Raw genomic sequence first — 20,776 nt, 5'->3', positions numbered from 1 at the left:
GAAGAATCCAATATAGACATATAAGAAACGAGTAAACACTATTTTGCCACGAATCGCTATACGTTTCCAAATATTGGTATTCTTATGCATTGCTTAGAGTAGCGAAAGATTTATAGGAGATATTTTGCCAGGAACCACGGTGTGATGGATGCTCGGTGGTTGACCTTAATCCCTTGAGCATCTCTGCTTGTTTCGAGCAGAGAAGAAAGTTGTTGGACCGTTATAGAAGAAGCAAACAGTAGTTAATAAAGTCGAAGCAAACGCTTCTGTTTTGTTGCAGCGCTGACGAAGTTGCCGTTGACGTTCAACGACAAGATTTTTTCTCCAACGTTCCTTTCTGCTATGGTTAATAACAGCGTTCAATAGCTCGAATGTAATTCTCAGATCGCGCTGACAAAATTACATTCCTTTAATAGCTTCGACTAACCTTCGTCTACGTGGAAATTACATCGTGTAAAATTAGTGGCTGCCCTAGAAATTATTTATTATTCAGGTATTACATATTTTTCCCTCTTGATTCTAGCGATGGAAAACTTTTAATTGCAAGAGAAATTTTGCCTCGTAATGAGTATCATTTTATGAATAACAGGTGTTATCGTTCTATTTCGTTTGGATTCTGATCATTCATACTTGGAAATTTTTAATTAGAAAAATTGGGAATGGGGGGAATTTGATAGATTCGCGATTGATGGAACGCATTGAAAGTTGGTCTCATCCAACGTTACACGTTTACAATCGATAAGGATCGCTCGTGATTCAAGTGAAAGGCGTCCGTTGCATTATAAATATTCCGATACTCGGCCCCACTTCATCTTATCGGAACTTGAAGAACTATCGGAAAATTTATAATGAATACTCGAGCAGAGGGTTACCAAGATTGACCTGAACGAGTCGCTGTAATAAAGCCTCTCACCTACTTTGAAACCCGAACGTCTCTTTCCTAACGCAATCTTCAGGCAACAATAAATACGGAATTTCTCTTGGAAATTAATAAAGAATATCCGTGGGAATCTTTGTCCCAGCTAGAAGAACAATTTCGCGCGCGCTCTCTCTCTCTCTTTCTTTCTCTCTCTCTCTCTCCCTCTTGAATACTTTCTCCAATTGAAAATTCAAATCGTTCCAAAATAATTCATCATCTGTTTTACGTTGCTTCTATACTCGGTGTTATTTTCATACGACTAACAAATTTCTAATAAGAACGTAACGACATTGCAAGATTACCAAGGGGAAACTGTATAATAACTCGGCATAAACGATCTGATATATCGTTATCACAGGCAATGTATGAAACGTCGATGTTTGATGTACAACACCATAAAACTGAGGTTCAGATTTATTACGAACGCAGGTCGTACTATATTCTGGAATAAATAACTTGGCAGAGTCATAATCATACATCATATGGAAGTGTCATAAATCAAAAGGCATCAACCTCGATTACATTCTTAATGTAATACACATCTTTCCGTAAGAAACCATATTTCATACGGTTCTTACAATTTTACTACACGGAGAGATCATTGCGTCTCTGTTCCGTATCACACGGGGCGGAAAATAATATCTAAAAAGAAAACAGTAAAAAAAAATGGATAACTTCGAGATTACATTCACCGATATATACTTCTATACCGTCGTAATTACATTCAACTTTTTAAAATTTCGACTTGCGTCGCTATAATTTTCAACCCGTTAAATAACGAAAGGCATCTTTCAGCTACCTGGTTATGCTTTGAAATTTACTTCACCAACCGTGGCTGAGCGAAATTACTTTTGAGAAGCAACAAACTCTCTTGATTCCACGCCCAATCGTTGAAAGGCGATAAAAATACCGAGTTTACCCTGTAATCGGTTTGCCTGAAACACGTCCAATTCGAGCGCATCTCGTTCAGTACACGGCCGGTCATTCTTTAGGAACGTCGTACACGAGCAAAGGGATGCGGAACATATAGGATTGGAATCGGGTGAGTGGAGTAAATAAGCGACGCACGGAAAGGGGAGCATCCGAAACGACGAATAAAAGGAAGCATGGGAACGTTTCTACAATTCCGTTACCGGAAGGCAAGGTAGACTGCGTAACGGCCAAATAAATAAAGTTAACTGCGCCTTCGACTATCGGTGGCAGTTCCAGGCCATTTCTAGTCGCCAGGAGCCGCATCGGTGAACGGTGAACGGTGAACGGTAAACAACGCTGAAACCGAAATCCTCTTCCCTAATCCAGTGGCATCGGCGGCGAAACGCTTGCCGCAGCATTAACACCGAAGTATCATATCGATGGACCCGTATCCGGTCGGTGGTTCAGTTACCACCGGCTCTGATTTACGTGACGACAGCACGTTGAACAGGGGGAAGTGGAGTGTCGACCGCCGACACACGTGACGGTGTTAAACGTTTTACACTCGTTCGTTAAGCGCGAAACCGTCGGGGCCAAGCCAAAAACGAAAATGGCGAACCGTAAATTTTCCTATTCCCGCATTATCCGACTCGTTATCATTTTAATGTCCAAAACGAAGACCGTGGAAGTTCGGCTATGCCAAATATCCCGGCAAGGTGACGAATTCATGAATATAAAGCAGTTGGCCCATTCAATTTTATAACTGCCGTCTGCCAGCGGCGTACCGACGAATAGCGACGACAGACTTTATTATGTAATACGCCAGACTTAAAACTGATGTTCCCTGGTTAAACGATCATCCCGTTTCTTTATACTAACGGCGAAACCGTCGCATAGTCTCGGATAAACGTTAACGTCGCCGAGAGCGTAAACGGTAGTTAACCTCGACTGCGCAGCCACTTCGTATTTTACCTTTTTCCACTGATATTCGTCCTATCGTCTCTCATCAAATACGATCTAACGCGTTTTCTAACCTTAACAGCCTTCCTTACGCCTTAACCAGTTGTGCAGCTTTCGTACTATCTTCTTTAAAGCGCATAAACGGTACGTGAAATCTAATAGATACTCTCTGCTCTTGAACGAACTTAATGCGACTATGAATAGTAAGAGAAGAGAAACTATATCATTGTGAAATCTGACATCGGTGGTATTGAATACGTGGAACCTGGCTCAGTGTTCAAAGACCTATGACATTCGATATTGATCGTAAAATTTACTGTGCGCATATTGTACAGATATAGCGAGACCTGCGTAAATATGCTAATAAAAGGACGATGTGCCGCTAATCGTAAATCAATATCGGCGATTTCAAACGTTCGACGCTTGATGTTAACTCGCGAATCTCAGAGGGATAGGACGAAGTGTTGATGAAACATCTGTGAAACCTCAGACACCGCTGAGACCATCAAGATCCACGGAAGTCTGCGGCGATCCTGGACACTCGGAGACTCCTAAAACACCTGATATCCCTGAAACGCCGAGATTCCTGAGACCACATGAATCTATGGCACCAGTGGTATTCCGAAACCGTTTAAAGTCATTTCCTCAGATCCCACGGGTCTCAGATCGTCTACATGCAACGTTTACTAATCTGACAACGAGGATAGAACAATATATCTCGCTACTGTTGGATCGTCTGCCGAGTCTCTTCAACTTGGAATCATATCCATATACCTCGTATATAGTATCGTATCTCGATACGTTGTTTGAAATTTATTCTACCGAGTGTGTAATATGCTATTGTCTATGTAATACAGTATTCTCTGCAATATCAGGTATCCTGTAAGATATATATTATATCTCTGAAGAAACGTGTTGAGTGTTATAACACGATGTACCGAGAATTTCGTTAGGCCAGGTACATACAACGGTCAAGAACGATCTCTACTTTTGAGAAATCAAATGTCACTGCTACGACCATTTGCGTTCTGACACTCAAATGACACGCGTATAATTTAACGAATTTGCAAATATCATGTACTTTTAACTTTATCGCCGCACATTGACCACAGCTTAACAGTCGAAACCCTGTTATAAATCTTGGAGTTTCTAACGTCCAACCTAACGATTCCCGCGACACAGCTCGGACTCTCTCAAATATCTCACAGGCCTGTACGTTCGCCATAGGACTGCCATAACATTGTTATTAAAACGTGTGATGGAAGGAAAGATACCGAAGCAACGCATTTTCAGCAAAATTTCAATTATTCCTCAGTAAAAACCAGTTATCTCTCTGTAAATCAGCTGACACGTGGAGAAAGCAATTTTAAGCATCTTGACAACATTGCTGTCACTGCGCACACCCATGCACATGCACATACAAATGGTACGTAAATACATTGAAAAATCGCAATCAATCAATCGTAATCAATCTATCTTCTTCAATTACACATCACAAGGGTGAACACGATTGTTTCAATCCCTTGATCGAACGTGAACCTTCTCTTTCGATTCTATGAAACGCGGTGGAAATTTCCCCTTGAAGCAACTCGTTGCTTACACCTACAGTCACATTATACGAATTTGGAACAACACGGGAATTAATCGTGGCAATTTGTTTTCAGTTAAATCGATAATATAGTAATTTTACCAGAAGGCAAACAGCTCTTTGTGTATTCGAAAAATATTGGGAAATTAGTACAACATGGCAATTAGCATATTCCAACGAACGGATACGAAGAAAGGGAAGGTAAATAAAGGCATAGACGATAGCAAGGTTCATTACCCGACTATTCCACATATGGGAGCGCGTTCCAAAAGAGGAAGCGGCTGTACGTACATTTATTCGGCGAATTCTATGTGCACATGGTAATTTCGTAAAAAAGGAACTCCGCAACGAGAAAATCTGGGCACTAGTGGTCTCTCAAAAGTAAAACATATTCAGCGATAACAAGCCCCTCAGCGAGCACGAAATATTTTCGTAATTATTGCTCTGTATTGTTTACTATGCGGTTGAAGTTTCTACCTTTCGATGTTCAAATATCTTTTAAAAATGTAAATCTTGTTGTCAGAGGCATTAATTTGAAATAACGAAGCTTGTAAATAACGGCAATATCGAAATTATTTTGTATTATTCTTTACAGAAATGTATAATTAAATATTGTACATTATCAATATTCTCGCAGGCTGAATCCATAAACTGCCTGAGCAAGCTTTTACTTCATAATGGCGTAGAATATGCAAGCGATATCTGAGATCTGCAAACAGTAATTAATATCCCAGTCGGCGGAATCGGTCAGTAACCGAACCTATTCTCTTTTTATCGGACGACCGCGATCTATCAAAATTTCAGCTAACTTCAGGAAAATTCTCGAGGGAGTTGCAACTGGTATCAGTTTCTCGGGAGAATAACGAGGACAATTGGGCTCGCGGTGGAAATATCTGGCAAATTTTAATTACATTCCTTAGACCAATAGATCGTTTTCTCCGCGCCAGTCGACGAATATTACGGCCACTAATTGCACAATAACCAACCTCGGTTCCTGGCTCGATGCAACAACACAGCCGCGCTCGTCGGTGGTTCACGATATAATTTTCTCATCATTAATTATAAACGTCGGTCGCGCTAATGTGCGATACGCGTACAGAGACCTGTGAAATTGTTAACGCGTTTCTTGCCGCAACGATTTTAATCCCGAGAGTGCGAATTAGTTATGCGACAAATCGCACGCTTAAGTGACTCGGCAACTGGGCTTTACATTTTACGTCTACCAGCCGAAAGGACAACGGAACCGGAATGTATGAACTAGTTGTGTCGGAATTTGTGTAAAAAATACTAGGAAGCAAGAGAAAAAAAAAAGACGAAAGAATAAACGAGTCGGGAGATGGGGATAGAGGAAAGTAAACGGAATAATGAAAAATTACAAGTAGGGGAAAGATAAGGCTAAAAATATAGCGCTGAGAAATAAGACTAAAGGAACGGGGGATGAGAGAAGAAAAAATCGAGACAAAAAGAAAGCAAAGGAAAATGCACAGTAAAAAAGGAAAGAGGTCGGTAAGAAATACCGAATGAAATTAGCAGAAAAAGCAGACGTCTGCAGCAAGAAAAAAAAAAGAGCAGAAAAATGATTTACGAAGGAAAAAGAACATGAGAAAAGAAGGGCATAAGAGAACTTGTATCGAATTAAAGATTTTCAGAGCAAACACTATGCTAATACGTCATTAGCAAGAAACACTGGGTCTGGTTCTCTGAAAATGCAACACGGCAACGACGCTAGTACAGGGACTGAGAGGAGAAGCGTGTCAATAAAACTACGCTATGCTTACCTTTCCGTAGTTAAATTATATGGAACTTTTGAATAATTAAGTTGAGGCTTCATCGTTGAAAAACGAATTCTACCTGCGCGCTTGCGCGATAAAGAACCTCTATGAAAGAGCCGTAAAAAGTGATCCGTGGAAAAATTCTTTAAATACAATTCCAACGTAACAATTCGCGCTACCTTTTACGATATACCAGCGTTTGCGATAGCGTAATATATGGACAAATAAATGTTTATTCGCGGAAAATGAATATTTGCCTCGCTACACTCGTGCGAGACCAACAGAATTAAAGGAATTTATCGAATACGCCGACGACTAGTAGGCAATTCGTTCATCTCGTCGAGAGTGTAGCATGAATAATTAGAATGAGCCGAGTAATTAATGCGAAGTGTACCTTTACTTTGGAAATCCGCCGGCGGTTTCTAGAAACGGAACGCGGTTTTCCTCGGAACGCGATCTGTTTACTTGGGCGGGTGTAGTACGAAGAAAAATTACGCTTTGAGGAAAATCTTCTTTAAAGGTGCAACCTGCGGCTCGGCTAGCTGCAATTAATAATAAAATAATAGGCATCTTTACCTCGATATACCTTTTCGTGCGATTTAATTGTCTGAAAAGCCTGTGCAGCCGCAAGAACCTCGATCTCCTCGTAGAAGAATAATTGCATCACGAGCTCTGTTAAAAGTCGTGTTCATGTGCCAAACGAGTAATAATTGTTCTTCCAATGTAAGAAATTTTACGAATGAAATATAATACACAAAGTATCATAGTCGCTACATTTATATTGAATTTTCTCGTTCATCCTTCCTTCCATAACGTAATTCACTTGCATATGAATACAATTTCCAAAGAAGAGAAACTTAGAAGCAAGAGGATAGGAAGTTAATACATTTCGCATGATAAATTTAACACATGGCTACACAAAGGAGCAGAAAACTCTATATATATATTTATAAGAACTTGTTTTAAAGTTTAAATATTCAAGATACTTGCGTATTATTAAATTCAGCGAGAAAAACTTTTTATATTTATTCGATTGCATAATGCTACTCGAGTCAACAAACATAGAAGAGGATGTTTACTGAGTTTAATTAGATCTTTAAGTAAGACAAACGAATCTGACGAATAATCTGGCAAATCTATATTCTCGAAGACTCCTAATCATTTAACTCGATGAATTTTTCGAAATGAGACAGCCACGAGGAAGATTGTTTTTCATCGGCAATAAGAAAGATACTTTTATTCAAGAGAACTGGCATTAGATTCTACAGAAATTTTCGTGTTTCTATAACGTAAATATCATTTTGTACTTCTTCTCGGTATTTAGAACCCATTTAATTATAAAAAAAAATGCTACAATCGGATCTAAATTTATATTTAATAGATATTATAAAACCTCGGATGAAGCATCTCTTCAAATAATATTTACTCTTTTTAAGGTAATTATGTCGATATAATTATGTATCCGTTGTCTATACCGATAGCAAATACTATCTATACAATGAATTTAATTACTACAAATTATGTACATAGCCTACGGAATATTATCCAAAGCGCGATCGATAAAATATTTCTATGTTGTGTATGAACGAACCAATATCCTTGTAAATATAATTGTATATAACTTTGATAAGTTATTAATTAACTAAGTTGCTCTGTCAGTTATTATTTTATTACATTAATCAAAGATTTTCATTGCACTGATGAACGACCAATTTATTTTAAACGATAAATTAAATTCTTCTTTCCACATGAAATATCAATGATATAATAATCCATGCAAACTTTTCGTGTAACGAATAAATGTAATTAATGAAAGGAACTGTATAATTCATCTTTAAAACGTACACGAACGGTTTGATACGATAATGAACCCCTAAAGCACAACAAAATATCTCGCGTCATTTCGCTAACTTGCTCCAATGATATAGAAGCATTTTAAAGAACACCGTCGCTGAGGCTTCCTTTGCCAATAATTCACAAAATGTTTTGCCATAATGTATTGCGCATGGCTCAAATCCCGCATTCATATTCGCGCACGGCCTCCTTTTCCATTATTCTCGAAATCATATATAATTTCGAGGATATTAATTCGAATTACCCGGCCAATATAGGAGAACTGAATAGGAAAGGAAGCTTAAATAATACAATTTGGAGTGTATGATGTAAATGCAATTATAATCAACCATCAGTCACGGAGTTTTGAATACCTATTTGCATAACCTAAAAATATACAACTTGATTGTTGATACAAGCTAGATTATATGTACTCATAAATTAGAGAAAAATGGTCTTAGCGAAGAAATAAAAGTAAAAAAAATAGTAACACGTGCGATATAGACGACAACGATGTTTCTACATATATAAATTACTTGTACCGCTTTCTAGTGGCTGCATTAATCATAAAATTATTAAACGAGGGCAACAGACTGTAAACGACAGCTATCGTAAATTTATTTTCCTTGCTCCTAATTTATTACAGAAGTACAAAACTCCTTATTCAATGAATCGGGTATATGCTACCAGCGCGTGACCGATTTGCCACGTTTTATTAATTCCAACGTTCGTACGTTTCTTTCTTATTTTTTTTCCAGCACGTGCTAGACTCGACCGAAACGCGAGTAATTTATTGCGTCGTCCTTACCAAATCGAGATTTTCAAGCTTCTAATATATTAACCGCGTTGAAAATTATTTTCCATCTGTGTTATCAATTCTCCTATTTATCCTCTGTGAAATAATCCGAAATTTTCGCTAACAGCATATTACGATTAAATGCACGTTTCGAGGATATACCTGTCAATTTTATATATCGTTGCTGGAATTAATCACGGTAATCTACCTATCAATATAGAAAGTAGTCGTTTAAAAGAATTATCCCGATAATTTGAAAGTTAAACAATTTCGTGATAAATGTCGCTCGCTGTTCGCTTTGTAATCTTTTAGTCGTTGCACGAGAAATTAGTTGCAGACGAGATTCACGTAGTTTTAGAAATCATGGGTTCTATCGCTGCTGATTCATAGGAGTAGTTTAATTTAAATCGACTCTCAGATTAAAAGCATCGCGCGCAATATCACGAGCTCGTTCTTCAGGGGCTCGTGCTGGGACGACTGTGTAAACTTATTAGGGAAATCGTGTCGCGAAACTATCGTTCGGTTCACAGCACGTAACCTATTCCGAGGTTTATTAATTCTCTTTCCTCCTTTCTTCGTTCGTCGACGAGGCTCGAGCTGTTCACAATGGAAGTGAATCGTTTGTTACAACCCGACCTGTTTTTGTTTTTCGTAAACGCGACCGGCCAGAGATCGTGACTCTGTTGCGCACAAGTGGAACCCGTACGATTGAAATATGCACACGACGTGCCACGCGTACATCGTACAGTAGAAAAACAAAATCTCCGCAATATGCACGACACGTTTCTCACGCCGAATATATCAACTGTACTGATTTATGGTGTTTTTACTTGTCGTCGAATTAGGGCGAAAAACAAGGAAGATTCACAGGAAAGCACGTCTGACATGTCGCGATCTTAGTTCCTCCTTGCGTAAAGGGGTTAAGTTTTTACGTAATTCGTGTCGTTCTTTCGAGGAAATTGAATTAGACGGGACATATGTAAACAAGGGGAGGAATTCGGCCAAGATAAGATATGTTGCTAATTCGATTCCTGTTAACTTGTCATCAATTTCGCTCTTGATACGTACCGTCACGTGCGAAGAAAATCTCCCTTGAATCTCATAAATATTAATTAGGTTCTCAAGTGTGACTTACAGAATCTCATTCGCCGACAAAAGTTTAACAATTCTCTTTTATTAATCATACGAGAGATTAAAATTAAAAATACTTAAAGAAGTAGCCGGGTTAAGTATATAATCCACGCTTCTTCTAACCAACCTTAAAACGTCTTCAAATACGCATTTAATTAACTTTGAATCCTATAATTCGACAAGATAAATGTTTCGCCTAAACTTAATATTAATTACCTTTGTGGATAAAACGATCTACCCTTAATCTTCTCGACCCTATACTAAAACGAATCGCCTATCACGGGTATCATTAAGAATGATAAATCATGCAAAGATCCTGCGTATCGCGAACACATAGTTCCACACGAAACAACAAAACAAATGTAATTACCAGCGCACAAGCAGCACGTGGACAGGGCTGAAAGAAGCGATCTCGGTCAGTTGATGTAATTTTAATTCCGACCACTCATTATTCATTTGCTCCAGCAACGTTCGATTAATTATTATCCTGATAAACGTCACGCAGCGTGCGTTCCCTCGATAAATCGTTATTCCAGTGATGCACGTAACCGATGAAACGTGCAATTGATCGCGCGTACATCCCCACACAGGGTAATTAACTGGGAGAAACACTTTTTTTCGGCGATAATGGGAATAATCGGGCGTTGGAACACGCGCGCGATAAACCGTATGCAAACGGTCGATCGTCGTTACCGCGCTAATGCTGGATTTAATACAAAATAACGCCAGACGATAATGCAAACCCTAGGATTTTCTCGTGTAAAACAGCGGATTTTATTCGAGCCTGTACACAATGCTCTGCACAACGAGTTTTAACCGGCTAACGCTTTTGAACGATTTTGGAACGGGCACTCCAAGGGATGCGAAACGGTCGGTACGAACGTTTCCAGCTAACGTTATGGATTGCGAACCTCGCTGCATGAATATTGATGGGCGAACTTCGATGGGCCGAATTTTCCAGCGTAAAGATCGAGCAAACTTTGAAACACGAGTGCATCGAGACCGTAGTTTTCAAACGTAAACCGTGCGAAATGTAAGCTCCGAGGTGTAAAGGTGAAAACAAGACCAATAGAACGAGAAAGCAAATTTCACGATCCGTTTTTCAAGACAAGCAATGAATGGATCCGATTACAAAACAAAATTTGTCGAGTATTACAGTGCCGCTCGTAATTATCCGAATTAAAAAGTTTATACTGCACTTTCTCTTTTATTATGAGAGCTAAATAGGCAGAGACGATTCTTTGTTAAAGCAGTCCACGCTCTTTTACGTATCGTTGGTTGCAATCCTGTTGCAACGAAATTTAAACGGTACAAGCAACCGAGGCGTTCTAAAATCGTTCGACTAATTATGAATGGGATTGAAAATACGAGGCATACTTCGTCATCGAAGATATAATTCGTCACTTAACGAGGATGCTTAATTACTGGGAAAAGCAGTGAATCATCCTTGCGTGTTCAGGACAGAATGAAAAGTATTTTGTTTCAAGACAAAGTGACGCTCAGGAAGAGCGTAATGTGACGTGCTGTCGCTTCCAACGAAAATCATGCGATCTCGTGTAATACGGACTGCCACAGACTTTCCGCACATTTAGGATTAGCCATGACAGGCACAAATTAAGCGGTCACGTCTCTGATAAGAAGGATTTCTCATGAAATCCTCCCTTTTTTGTGAAATATGCCCGACGTGATTACGTATCACAAGTTCTTACTGAAATTCTATCCGAAGAGCTTGAAATTAAATATCCTTGGTAAATTCTGAGTAAAGAATCAATTTTTTTTATTAGAAAGTGAAAAACAGCCTTATAAAACATTTTATCGTTAGGGTCTGTTGGCTTAAATTTTTAAGATGGAATTTCGAATGAAAGTTCTGGATTAAATTACGTTACTATATCGCGTTACACTACCAGGCAAACAGTATAAACGTAGATTATGATAGAAATAACAAAGAAAATTACGCGAAAATCAACGCCACGTGATACATTTTAAGGCTTGTTCCTCCGTGGATCAGTTGTTGTCAAATTTGCGGTGATAATTCAAATAAAATACACTGTAAACGATATAGAACCGACTAAACGGTAAACCCAATCTCAGTTTGTATGAACGTCGATTGCATGATTCAATTGGTACTTCGGGAAAGAGACATACGCGATACAAAGTATTTCTTGATTAGGAATAAGCTACATTCGTCGAGTAATTAACTAATTGTGACGCCATGAGGCTTGCCATAGGCCATATTCTTGGCCTTCGCTCGTGGAACTGCAGTGTCGCGGACGGGTCGTCTCGTCTGCCCGACAAATATACAATGTAGCGGCAAGCGATGGTTCATTAAGCATAGCGAGTTCCAGAAACGTCGATTCCTGGCCGTTATTTTACCTCGCGGAAAGAATGTGGCGTGATCCGAGCGTAGTGGGAGTCGTCTCCCAAAATAAAAGACAAAAAAGATCGAAGGGCGAGCAAAATTCAAACTGTCAACATCTAAGCACACGTCGCGTACTACACATTGGAACTTTGGCTATCGATCAAAACTTAATTATACGTTATCAATTTATATCTCTCTAGTAAATAAGTTGTTGGAATAAACATTAATTCATTTGTGTTAAACTAGTGCAAACTCCTTTGAACCACCCCTATTATCATAATAGAAATAAGGGGATCGATCAGTTCGTGGCGTCGATTATTTAATCGTAACGGGAACTTACAACTGTCGTTGACGTGCTATCTCGCGATTCGCGTCTCTCCGCGAACGGTCGAGACACTAATTATATTCGTACGTTATTATCCTTTCTTCGTTGTTGGTGTACGCTTGTGTTCGGGAACGTGTTTGAGAAAAACTTTTAATGCCTCATGCATTTCCCCATAAAATAACTGAGCTAATTCTCTTATCACCATCCCTTTTACTTTACCTTCGAGTAGGGAGTATGGTAGCTTCTTGAGTACTTTTTCACGTCTCGATCATTCTCCTTTAGTTTCAATTTCAACTTGAACGATCTCCCAAAATAGGATTAGATAAATCAAAAGTGAAAGAGTTTCTTACACAAATAATTATAAAATTAAATAAAATAAAATGCAATTCTATATTCTAAAACTGGAATTTAGTTTTAGTTTGTAACTTTTATAGAGAACGGATACGTAAATCATACGGAAAGAGGATTTTCTAGAAACTGTTTCTACATTATCGAATTCGATTCACCTTTCCTATTGCGAGAAAGACTTACATTCATACGATAATAAGACCGACTTTCGGCCGTCGTTGGAAAGTGCTTGAAATCCCGAAGGACCTAGCCGGAAAGTTTAAGCAGGACAAATGGATGTTACTACAGACAGAGGAAGAGGGGACAGAGGAAGAGTAGGTACGAAAGAGAAAAAGTATCTCTTTGGAAAAATGGAAAGATAGGTTACATCTACTAATAAGCAGAGAACTTGGAACACCGTAAAACTGTTTCGGATTCTACCTCTTTCTGTTACTTTCGCTTTCTACATCGAAAAAATATTTAACACGTAACATCGGAACCAAATTGTCGTATTAAAAGAACATTTTCATACGAGTACATTAAAAATACAGTTAAAGATGTTTTGTTGCGAGCTATAGATATAGAGAAACTCGTTTTTTAAAGCACACTACCTGGATCAAAAAAGTTCGGATTATTCACGAAGAATAATAAATAACTCTATGGGCGATATTGAAGTCTTCGAGTCCTGAAGGATTGCACGAGAACTTTTCCCGATTCTATTTATTTACGTACTAAAAGGACAAGGGGCAACAAAATCCAAAGCTTTGAAGAGGAAAAAGCAATGTAAAATTACAAAACGAAATAAGAAGAAAAAGAAAGGGCAGAGAAGGAGAGAAAAGATGCAAAAGGCAGTCGCAGGAGACCTTGCAGGGGTGTTATTCCGATAAATCCTTTTCTCAAACAAAAGAAAAACGCACGTACTTCTTTAGTTTTCTCAGTCGATCTTTTAAGATTTTCATAATACAAAAGGTTTCTTTAACTTTCTACGTTCCCTCGCGAACGATACTTGACGAAATAGATTAGGCATAAACGTACTACGCGTTTCCATTTTGGTGAAACTCTTCGATTATTCGATGAAGGGAAATCGCGTTATGAGTGTTGGAGGAACGCTCGACAATGGTGATATTAGTAAATTTGCCAAAACATAGGGAAATGTAGTTTAGTCGGTTGTTGGAAACTGTTGCGTGAAAGGCTCGAGATCGATTGAGCAGCGTTTCCTTCTGAAACACACGGAACTTGGTTACATCAACAGGATAATAAACAACTCTTCAACTGCGGCAGTAGCGGTTTCCGAAAACGAGCAGGACTGCCATTGAAAGTTTAACTAAGTTCGATGTACATCGTCGAGGAAATAGAAGAGGATTTCCTGAAAGACCGAGCGACATCCTGTACGTCGAGAAGCCAACATCATGAAACGCCACGTGTCTCATAATTTTTTAAATAACGTTTGATTTCTCTTCAAGAAACAAGCAAACTTGATGGGATTGATTTTCCGTGTTTCTCGTATGCATATGAAAAATATCAATGTCTGTACGTAAAGATTCGCAAGGCATGGGCTTCGAGATTCAACACAAAACGATGAAAACCAATCTGAAATTAATAGACTGTAAAATATTTGCTGCGCCTTCTCTCCACCCTTTCCGAAAGAAGGTTTAATCGTCGATAATATCCTTTAGCTTCTTAAAATGCGGAGTTGTTTTTCCTTTTGTTCGTATCGAAGTGGAAAAATCGAGCTTCTCGTCGTGCGTTTATAAGGCGAGCATTCTATTGGCCATGCAATTGAAAACAATGGATCTCGACTCGATTTCAGCCGTCGAACGGCCCTCGACGAACGATGCTCAGAAATCAGCTGTTAATTTAAAACGGGAAGGCAACCCGCTACGATCTCGCGTATGTCACGTGCAAAGGACACGGAGTGGACGCTCGTAAAAACATCCTGAGGGATTTTCGCAAAAACAGAAAGAAAAAGGATACTTTGATCGGTAGGTTGATCGATTCACCGTCCAATGTCGTCCACATCGTACGAAAGACTTTACCGAGGTAAAAGCCTGAGAACTGCTGATCTAGAGAGAATGGTTGACGGCCCCAAGGACTAGGAAAAAGTATCGGTAAAAGAAGGATTCCAGTCGTAAAACACAAGAGGATAAGGAGGGGACAAAAGGAATGATCACATATTATGTCTAAATGTATATACATACGAAGATGTATATATAGATTTATATGTATCTTTGCCTTTACATAAACCGCGACTAACTTCTTACTCTTTGCTCGAACTAGATAAATACGCATACAGATTCAATTTCTAAATTACTAAGTGAATTATGAAAACGTCCAAATCTGGTATTTATATAGTTTGCGTAGAATGCCGGTGTGGCAAATCTTTTAATAGATGACGTAAATTTATAATTCACTAATTCAATGAGAAACTAGTAAACACACTTTGCAATTGAAAATTGACAAGTAATTCGTATAGATTCGAGTGCAAATACTTACGAGCGATGCTAGTATATGTACGTAAATAAACGTATACGTAAGAGATTTTTGACAGCGTCGATCTCTTTGACGCCCTAACGAACGTTCTACGCGGATACTAAACGCGACTAACTAGCTTCGCTAATTAAACGGGGATGCGGATATTAGGAATATTCGAATTAGACCACGGTGTATCGTTATGCAAATTTTCTAAGCTAGTCTACCTCGGCAAGGCGAACCACGGATTCACTGCGGAGTTTGTCCACGCGTAGGAAGCTCGATTACGTCGCCCAGATAATAAGGAAGTCTGTAACCGATGTTGGGAGAAAGCTGGAAATCCCGATAGAGTTTGTTGGGAAGTTTCATCGAGCCAACTCGGTCTCGCCAGCGAGAACGCGCATTTTGGATGGAACGCGTAGTGGAAAGTAGACGTACGCGTAAAGGGAGAACCGAATGCAAATTGGATTATGCGAGGCGAAATAAATGCAGCGACGTGCGAATACATGTCGAACAGGAGAATTTAGTGCGACGGAACGTGTATTATGCTGCCGTCGTGCTCGACTTTTACTACGAATTATTTGTGTCCCTGCATGCTGGTTCGCAAAAGAATTTGCAATCAGCAGATCGCGCGAAACGAATGAAAATTCAAATCCTAAATATATAAAAGAAATTTCGCGTGATATAAATAGAACTGTACAAAACTACGTGTTAGGGTATGATCTAAGATAGAAATAATTTGTAGCTGTTTCTCGCTACGAAGAAACTATTTTACTTAAAGGGGCGCTATTTAAATTTCGTCGCTCGTAAATGGAAAGTAACAACCGAGAGATAAGAAAGATAACGGGAATAAAAAGGAAATAAATTTGGAAATAAAGAGCGACGCGAGAAAAGTGTCTACGTTACACAACGTAACGCTAGTACACCGGGACACTGAAAGAATTTTAATTATGAACATTTTATAAACGCGAATTTGAAGAATGTTCGAGATGAAATGCAACTCCTAATCACGCTTACGTAACACGCAATAACGCAAGAATCGCCTCTGGCGAGGCAGAAAGGGCGCTGCGAAGTTTGCCAGCTAATTACTGTCGTCGCAGACATTGCATTTTAGAACGCGATAGTGATAAACCTAATTAAAGGGAACGTTCATAAAGGTTCGATAATTTCATAGCGTCATGGACAAACAGATTTCGAGCTGCCCTTCTTAATTATTATCCCGGCTCGATTTATCTCACTCCTCTTCAGCCATCGTGCCTTCTACGTTTCTCATTTCCGGGACGGTTGTTTGAAATTGCATCCGAGTAATTATGAAGTGAAACAAGCCGAGATCACCTGTACACCTACAATTTGTTACTTGTCCATGCAATCCGGACGATTCTAAATTGACCAACTCTTGGCCGATCTCGTTCTCAAACAGTCGTACCGCTACCCTCTGGTTCTACTCGAATATTCAAATAGTTCCTCCTGTTCGTATTCCTTGTAATTAGTTCCAGTCGAACTATACTTCGTCCGGTCGTCCTTTGCACTGACGTTCAAATTCGTAATAAATGGTCGCGACACGCGGCAAACTAATACAAACGCAACCTATGGAATTTCTAGATCTGGAAATATCCGAAGTAACGCGATGCGCTAACAGGATGCTTTCTGTTTCTAGACGAACAAACAGATTCTGGTCGTAATATTATTGCCGGTCTATGAGGCGGAGGACGGTGCACGGCGATTCGATGAAAGGCGTCGAGCAGGTGAACTCGACGGAATGAGAGTACAATCGGAAAAAGACGGAAACTACATGAAATAACGTTGATAAGCCAGCGGCGTCGGCAGATGTGGATATTGGTACTTCCCTCCGATCTCCTCGACTACAAGATGCCTGTTTACATCGAAGCGGCAATAAGACACGCTCGAATGCACCGTTGAAGCCTCTCGAGATTCCACAAGGAACGCTGTTAGAGAAATTTCCCTCAGAAATTTGCGTCTTTGACACTTATTTCGTGCAACGAGCGAATATACGATGAATAAGAGAAAGAGGGAAAATAAAAAACGAAAGGGCGAAAGTGGCCCCTCGTGAAAAACACAGCGAAAAGGAAGAGCTGAGATTAAACGATTAAGTTGATATTTAGTACTTCGTTACGTGTAGCAGAAATGGAACGAGCGAATTAAATGAGGCCGGTTCACGCGTTCTTTCCCTTAAAATTTCACGAACCCCTCACGATTTAACGAGTTCTTGATGCTACTTGATGATTCGCGTCCGTTGAGAGAAAGACAAAGCCGTGCCGGGTAAAGAATGGAAGAGCGAAGCTTCGTAATTCTCAAGGATAACCTGTGGAAGCTCTGAATCTTTTGGAAAACACAACTGTGAAAAATCTCGTTTCAAATGCTGCTGTTATCAAGGTTACTATACGAAAGGAAAGCTAATAAAAGTAAATGAATAACGGAGAAAGTGAAACGAATCTGAAATATATTACTGAAATACGTTTACTCGTCTCTTTGATAAATGCCGCGCTGAATGGAAATTTGCCTGCATGCTTTACCGCGCTTTGATAGAAATCGATGTTATATTTCAATTACATTTCGCGTAAAATATTTCGACGGGCATCGAATGAATTTCCATTCGGGGATTCCATCGCATTTAATTAGAAGATAACTGGTGCGAAGATAGGGAAAAAATTAAATAGGAAAAAAATATTCTCCGAACTACACGTTACAGGGGCATATAAATCCTTCTCTCGTGAAAACAAAGGGCGGTAATTTATCATAGAATAATACACGCCGTTAATAATACGATGATGGGAAATGCTGCAGTGCGTATTATAGATGCATTTGCAGCTTCAAAAGGTTAACTCTTGTTGGATAAACTGCTGTCGAGACAAATAAATCTCGTACGTTGGTGATTCAATGTATCGACAATGCTGAACGTTGTCTTCGAAATATGCTTCGCAACAAATACGATTATTTACGTACCGAACAATTTCCGTACCGGGAATTAAAAGATGTTTAACGCGGGAAGATTTTTCGCGAGAAGAGTTTCGTCGGAAGATTGGAAATTTCAACAAAAATAAAATACATCAACTGCGTGGTAATATAGGTAGCAAGGTAACACGTGCACCACGAAATATCCTTCTCCGCTGAGAACAGCATGTGCGGGTTGGTGATTCATTTCTCTGTGATCGCGAGAAGCTGAACGAATTGCAGAATGATACAGAATGCCGGGAAATCGAGTCAGTGGGTTACATAATAAGCAAATCTGGAATCAGGGACGTTCTCTCGAAATCTTGCCTCGGTGATGGAACTAGCAACTCTCCAGAGAGAAACATTTTCTCGGCGTTCTGCATTCTTCGTTCGAGATTGAGAGCAAGAGAGGCATAGGGGAAATAGACGAAAAGAGGTAGGTTCCTCAAGTAGGGAACGGAAGAAGGGAAACACGGAAGGTAAAACGACTACGGCGATGAACGGAAGATGCAATGAAAGAAAGAGAGGTATAAAAAGATAGAAAAAGAGAACTCACCCTTGCCAGAGCGACGGCTGGAAAGCTGTCCCATGCGAGTTGCGCTTCCTCGCCCGTGTTTCCATGACGTTGACCCGAGAGGATCCTCGCAGCCGTAAGAGTGCTCATCCCCATCCCGTCGCCGACGAAGAGAACGACGCCCCGCGCCACACCACCCGGTGGCGTCGTCCCGCTGACGCTCGAACTTGCCGCCGACGCGCGAATACGGGCTTCGATCGCGCGTGTCGCTGCCTCATACCAGATCTCCCTCTCTGCGAAGAGAAATTTTTCTCGCTTGAGTAACCGCTACGGGAGCCAGCCTGACACCTATCTTAATTGAATCTATAGTCTCGAAGCGTTCCCGAGAAAATCGACCATTATTGTCGGCATTTGCCGTAAGTATTGTTCGGTTATCGTTCTTTGTTGTCGCGTGTACAGGGAGATGTTTGAACGGCCGGCAGTGTAGGAGAACTCTTTTGTAACGGGATATAACGTTACGTGAAAGCTTTCGAAGTGAATTGTTGCGCTCAGCCATACGCCCTTTCCTTTTTACCGATGGCCAATAAACCTGGGCAACTATTCGACGACGATAATCGCTCAATGAACGTGAAACGACGTACGGTTTCATCTTCGTAAAACACACCAGCGACGAGACTAACATAGTTTCACTGATTTTCCTCAAATTGAAATATCAGAGCACACCAGAGCTATTTTGGGACTCGTTAATACGAAAATTCATATTCTCTGGCAAATATTTGAAGCACATTTCCCATACACGATTCTAACTACGTACGTTTTCCTCTTGCAACTACGTATTTAACAAAGCTACTCGATAACGCAAACTGAAATGTGGCTCGGCAATTATTATATTCCGAGGTGGATTTGCCAACACTCCAGAGGCATACCACCAGTCACGATGATGCTAATCTCTAAGTATCTCGTTCCTTGCCGGAAGGAAGCTCGGTTTCGTTGAAATTGTCATGTTGCAGATTGAGACCGCGTTTCCCTGGGACAACGACGGTTGCTGTTCGAATGTTGCCGAAGGGACCGGATATCTTAATTGAATCTGTTGGTAAAACGGGACGAGTCCAACTGTTTCCTGGGAAGTCATTTACTGCAGTTACTCTCGCAAAAAAGGATCGTCGCACAGCGAAAACGAGAAGCGTACCGAGACCACGCAAACGATCTCGTGCGAGCCACAAATTTCGATACGAATAATTTACTTTGACTTTGAGTTATTTTACTTTGAGTTCAAAAGAATAAAAGTGTTGACACTAATTAGAAAATAACTATTCTTGAGAAACAAGTGAGAAAACTCGTTGAATTTGTAAAACTGTATCTTCCTCCTCCTCTCTCTCTCTCTCTCTCTCTGTCCTATCCTTTTTTAATTGAAAATAAATTTCTTTCATTTATTACTAAGATCTATAAATATGTATGAGGATTATAAAACAGACATCTTGAATTTCCATCTAATCTACCGAATCTAGAGGATCAACAAAGATTGCTGCTTACTTGAAATGCCATTTCTAGATCCAGCTAAAAGGCTTTCACGCGTTCCAAATGTGTGGCGCTTTCTAAGTATACCTCGAACAATACACAGACTGTGCCAAAAATTTCCCACCCTTGTAGGATAACGCGATGGAGGAGGATGGCAGTGAGGCGGCCTAGAGCCGGTTCATCGCCGCCACAACGAACCGCGACTAGAAGGAGGGACGGCGCCAGGAGCAATGGCCCCCCCTAGCGCCAAATTCAACAGTCAGGGAATTTATAGGACTGGCTCGAACGAGAGGACGTGGGAGAGGATGCAAGAGAAAGATAATTCACCGAGGTTCCTGGAGCACCCCTGTCATACGCGTAGGATGGCCAACGTGGAGTTTTAGTCGGTAAGAGTCCGACAC

General features: G+C 40.0%; 1 protein-coding gene across 1 annotated transcript in view; it reads right to left on the bottom strand.

Moving 5' to 3' along the window:
• LOC122573403 (alkaline phosphatase-like) overlaps positions 1 to 20,776 on the bottom strand; it is a 234,674-nt gene that overhangs the window by 187,445 nt on the left and 26,453 nt on the right. The window contains exon 2 of the mRNA XM_043739705.1: positions 18,900 to 19,150. Within this exon, the coding sequence (XP_043595640.1) occupies positions 18,900 to 19,150 (251 nt within the window). The remainder of the gene's footprint in view (positions 1 to 18,899; positions 19,151 to 20,776) is intronic.

The sequence above is a fragment of the Bombus pyrosoma genome, linkage group LG12 (assembly GCF_014825855.1).
Source record: "Bombus pyrosoma isolate SC7728 linkage group LG12, ASM1482585v1, whole genome shotgun sequence".
NCBI classification, from domain to species: domain Eukaryota; kingdom Metazoa; phylum Arthropoda; class Insecta; order Hymenoptera; family Apidae; genus Bombus; species Bombus pyrosoma.
The sequence above is the reverse complement of the archived record's forward strand: the minus strand, read 5'-3'. Positions and strand labels throughout refer to the sequence as shown.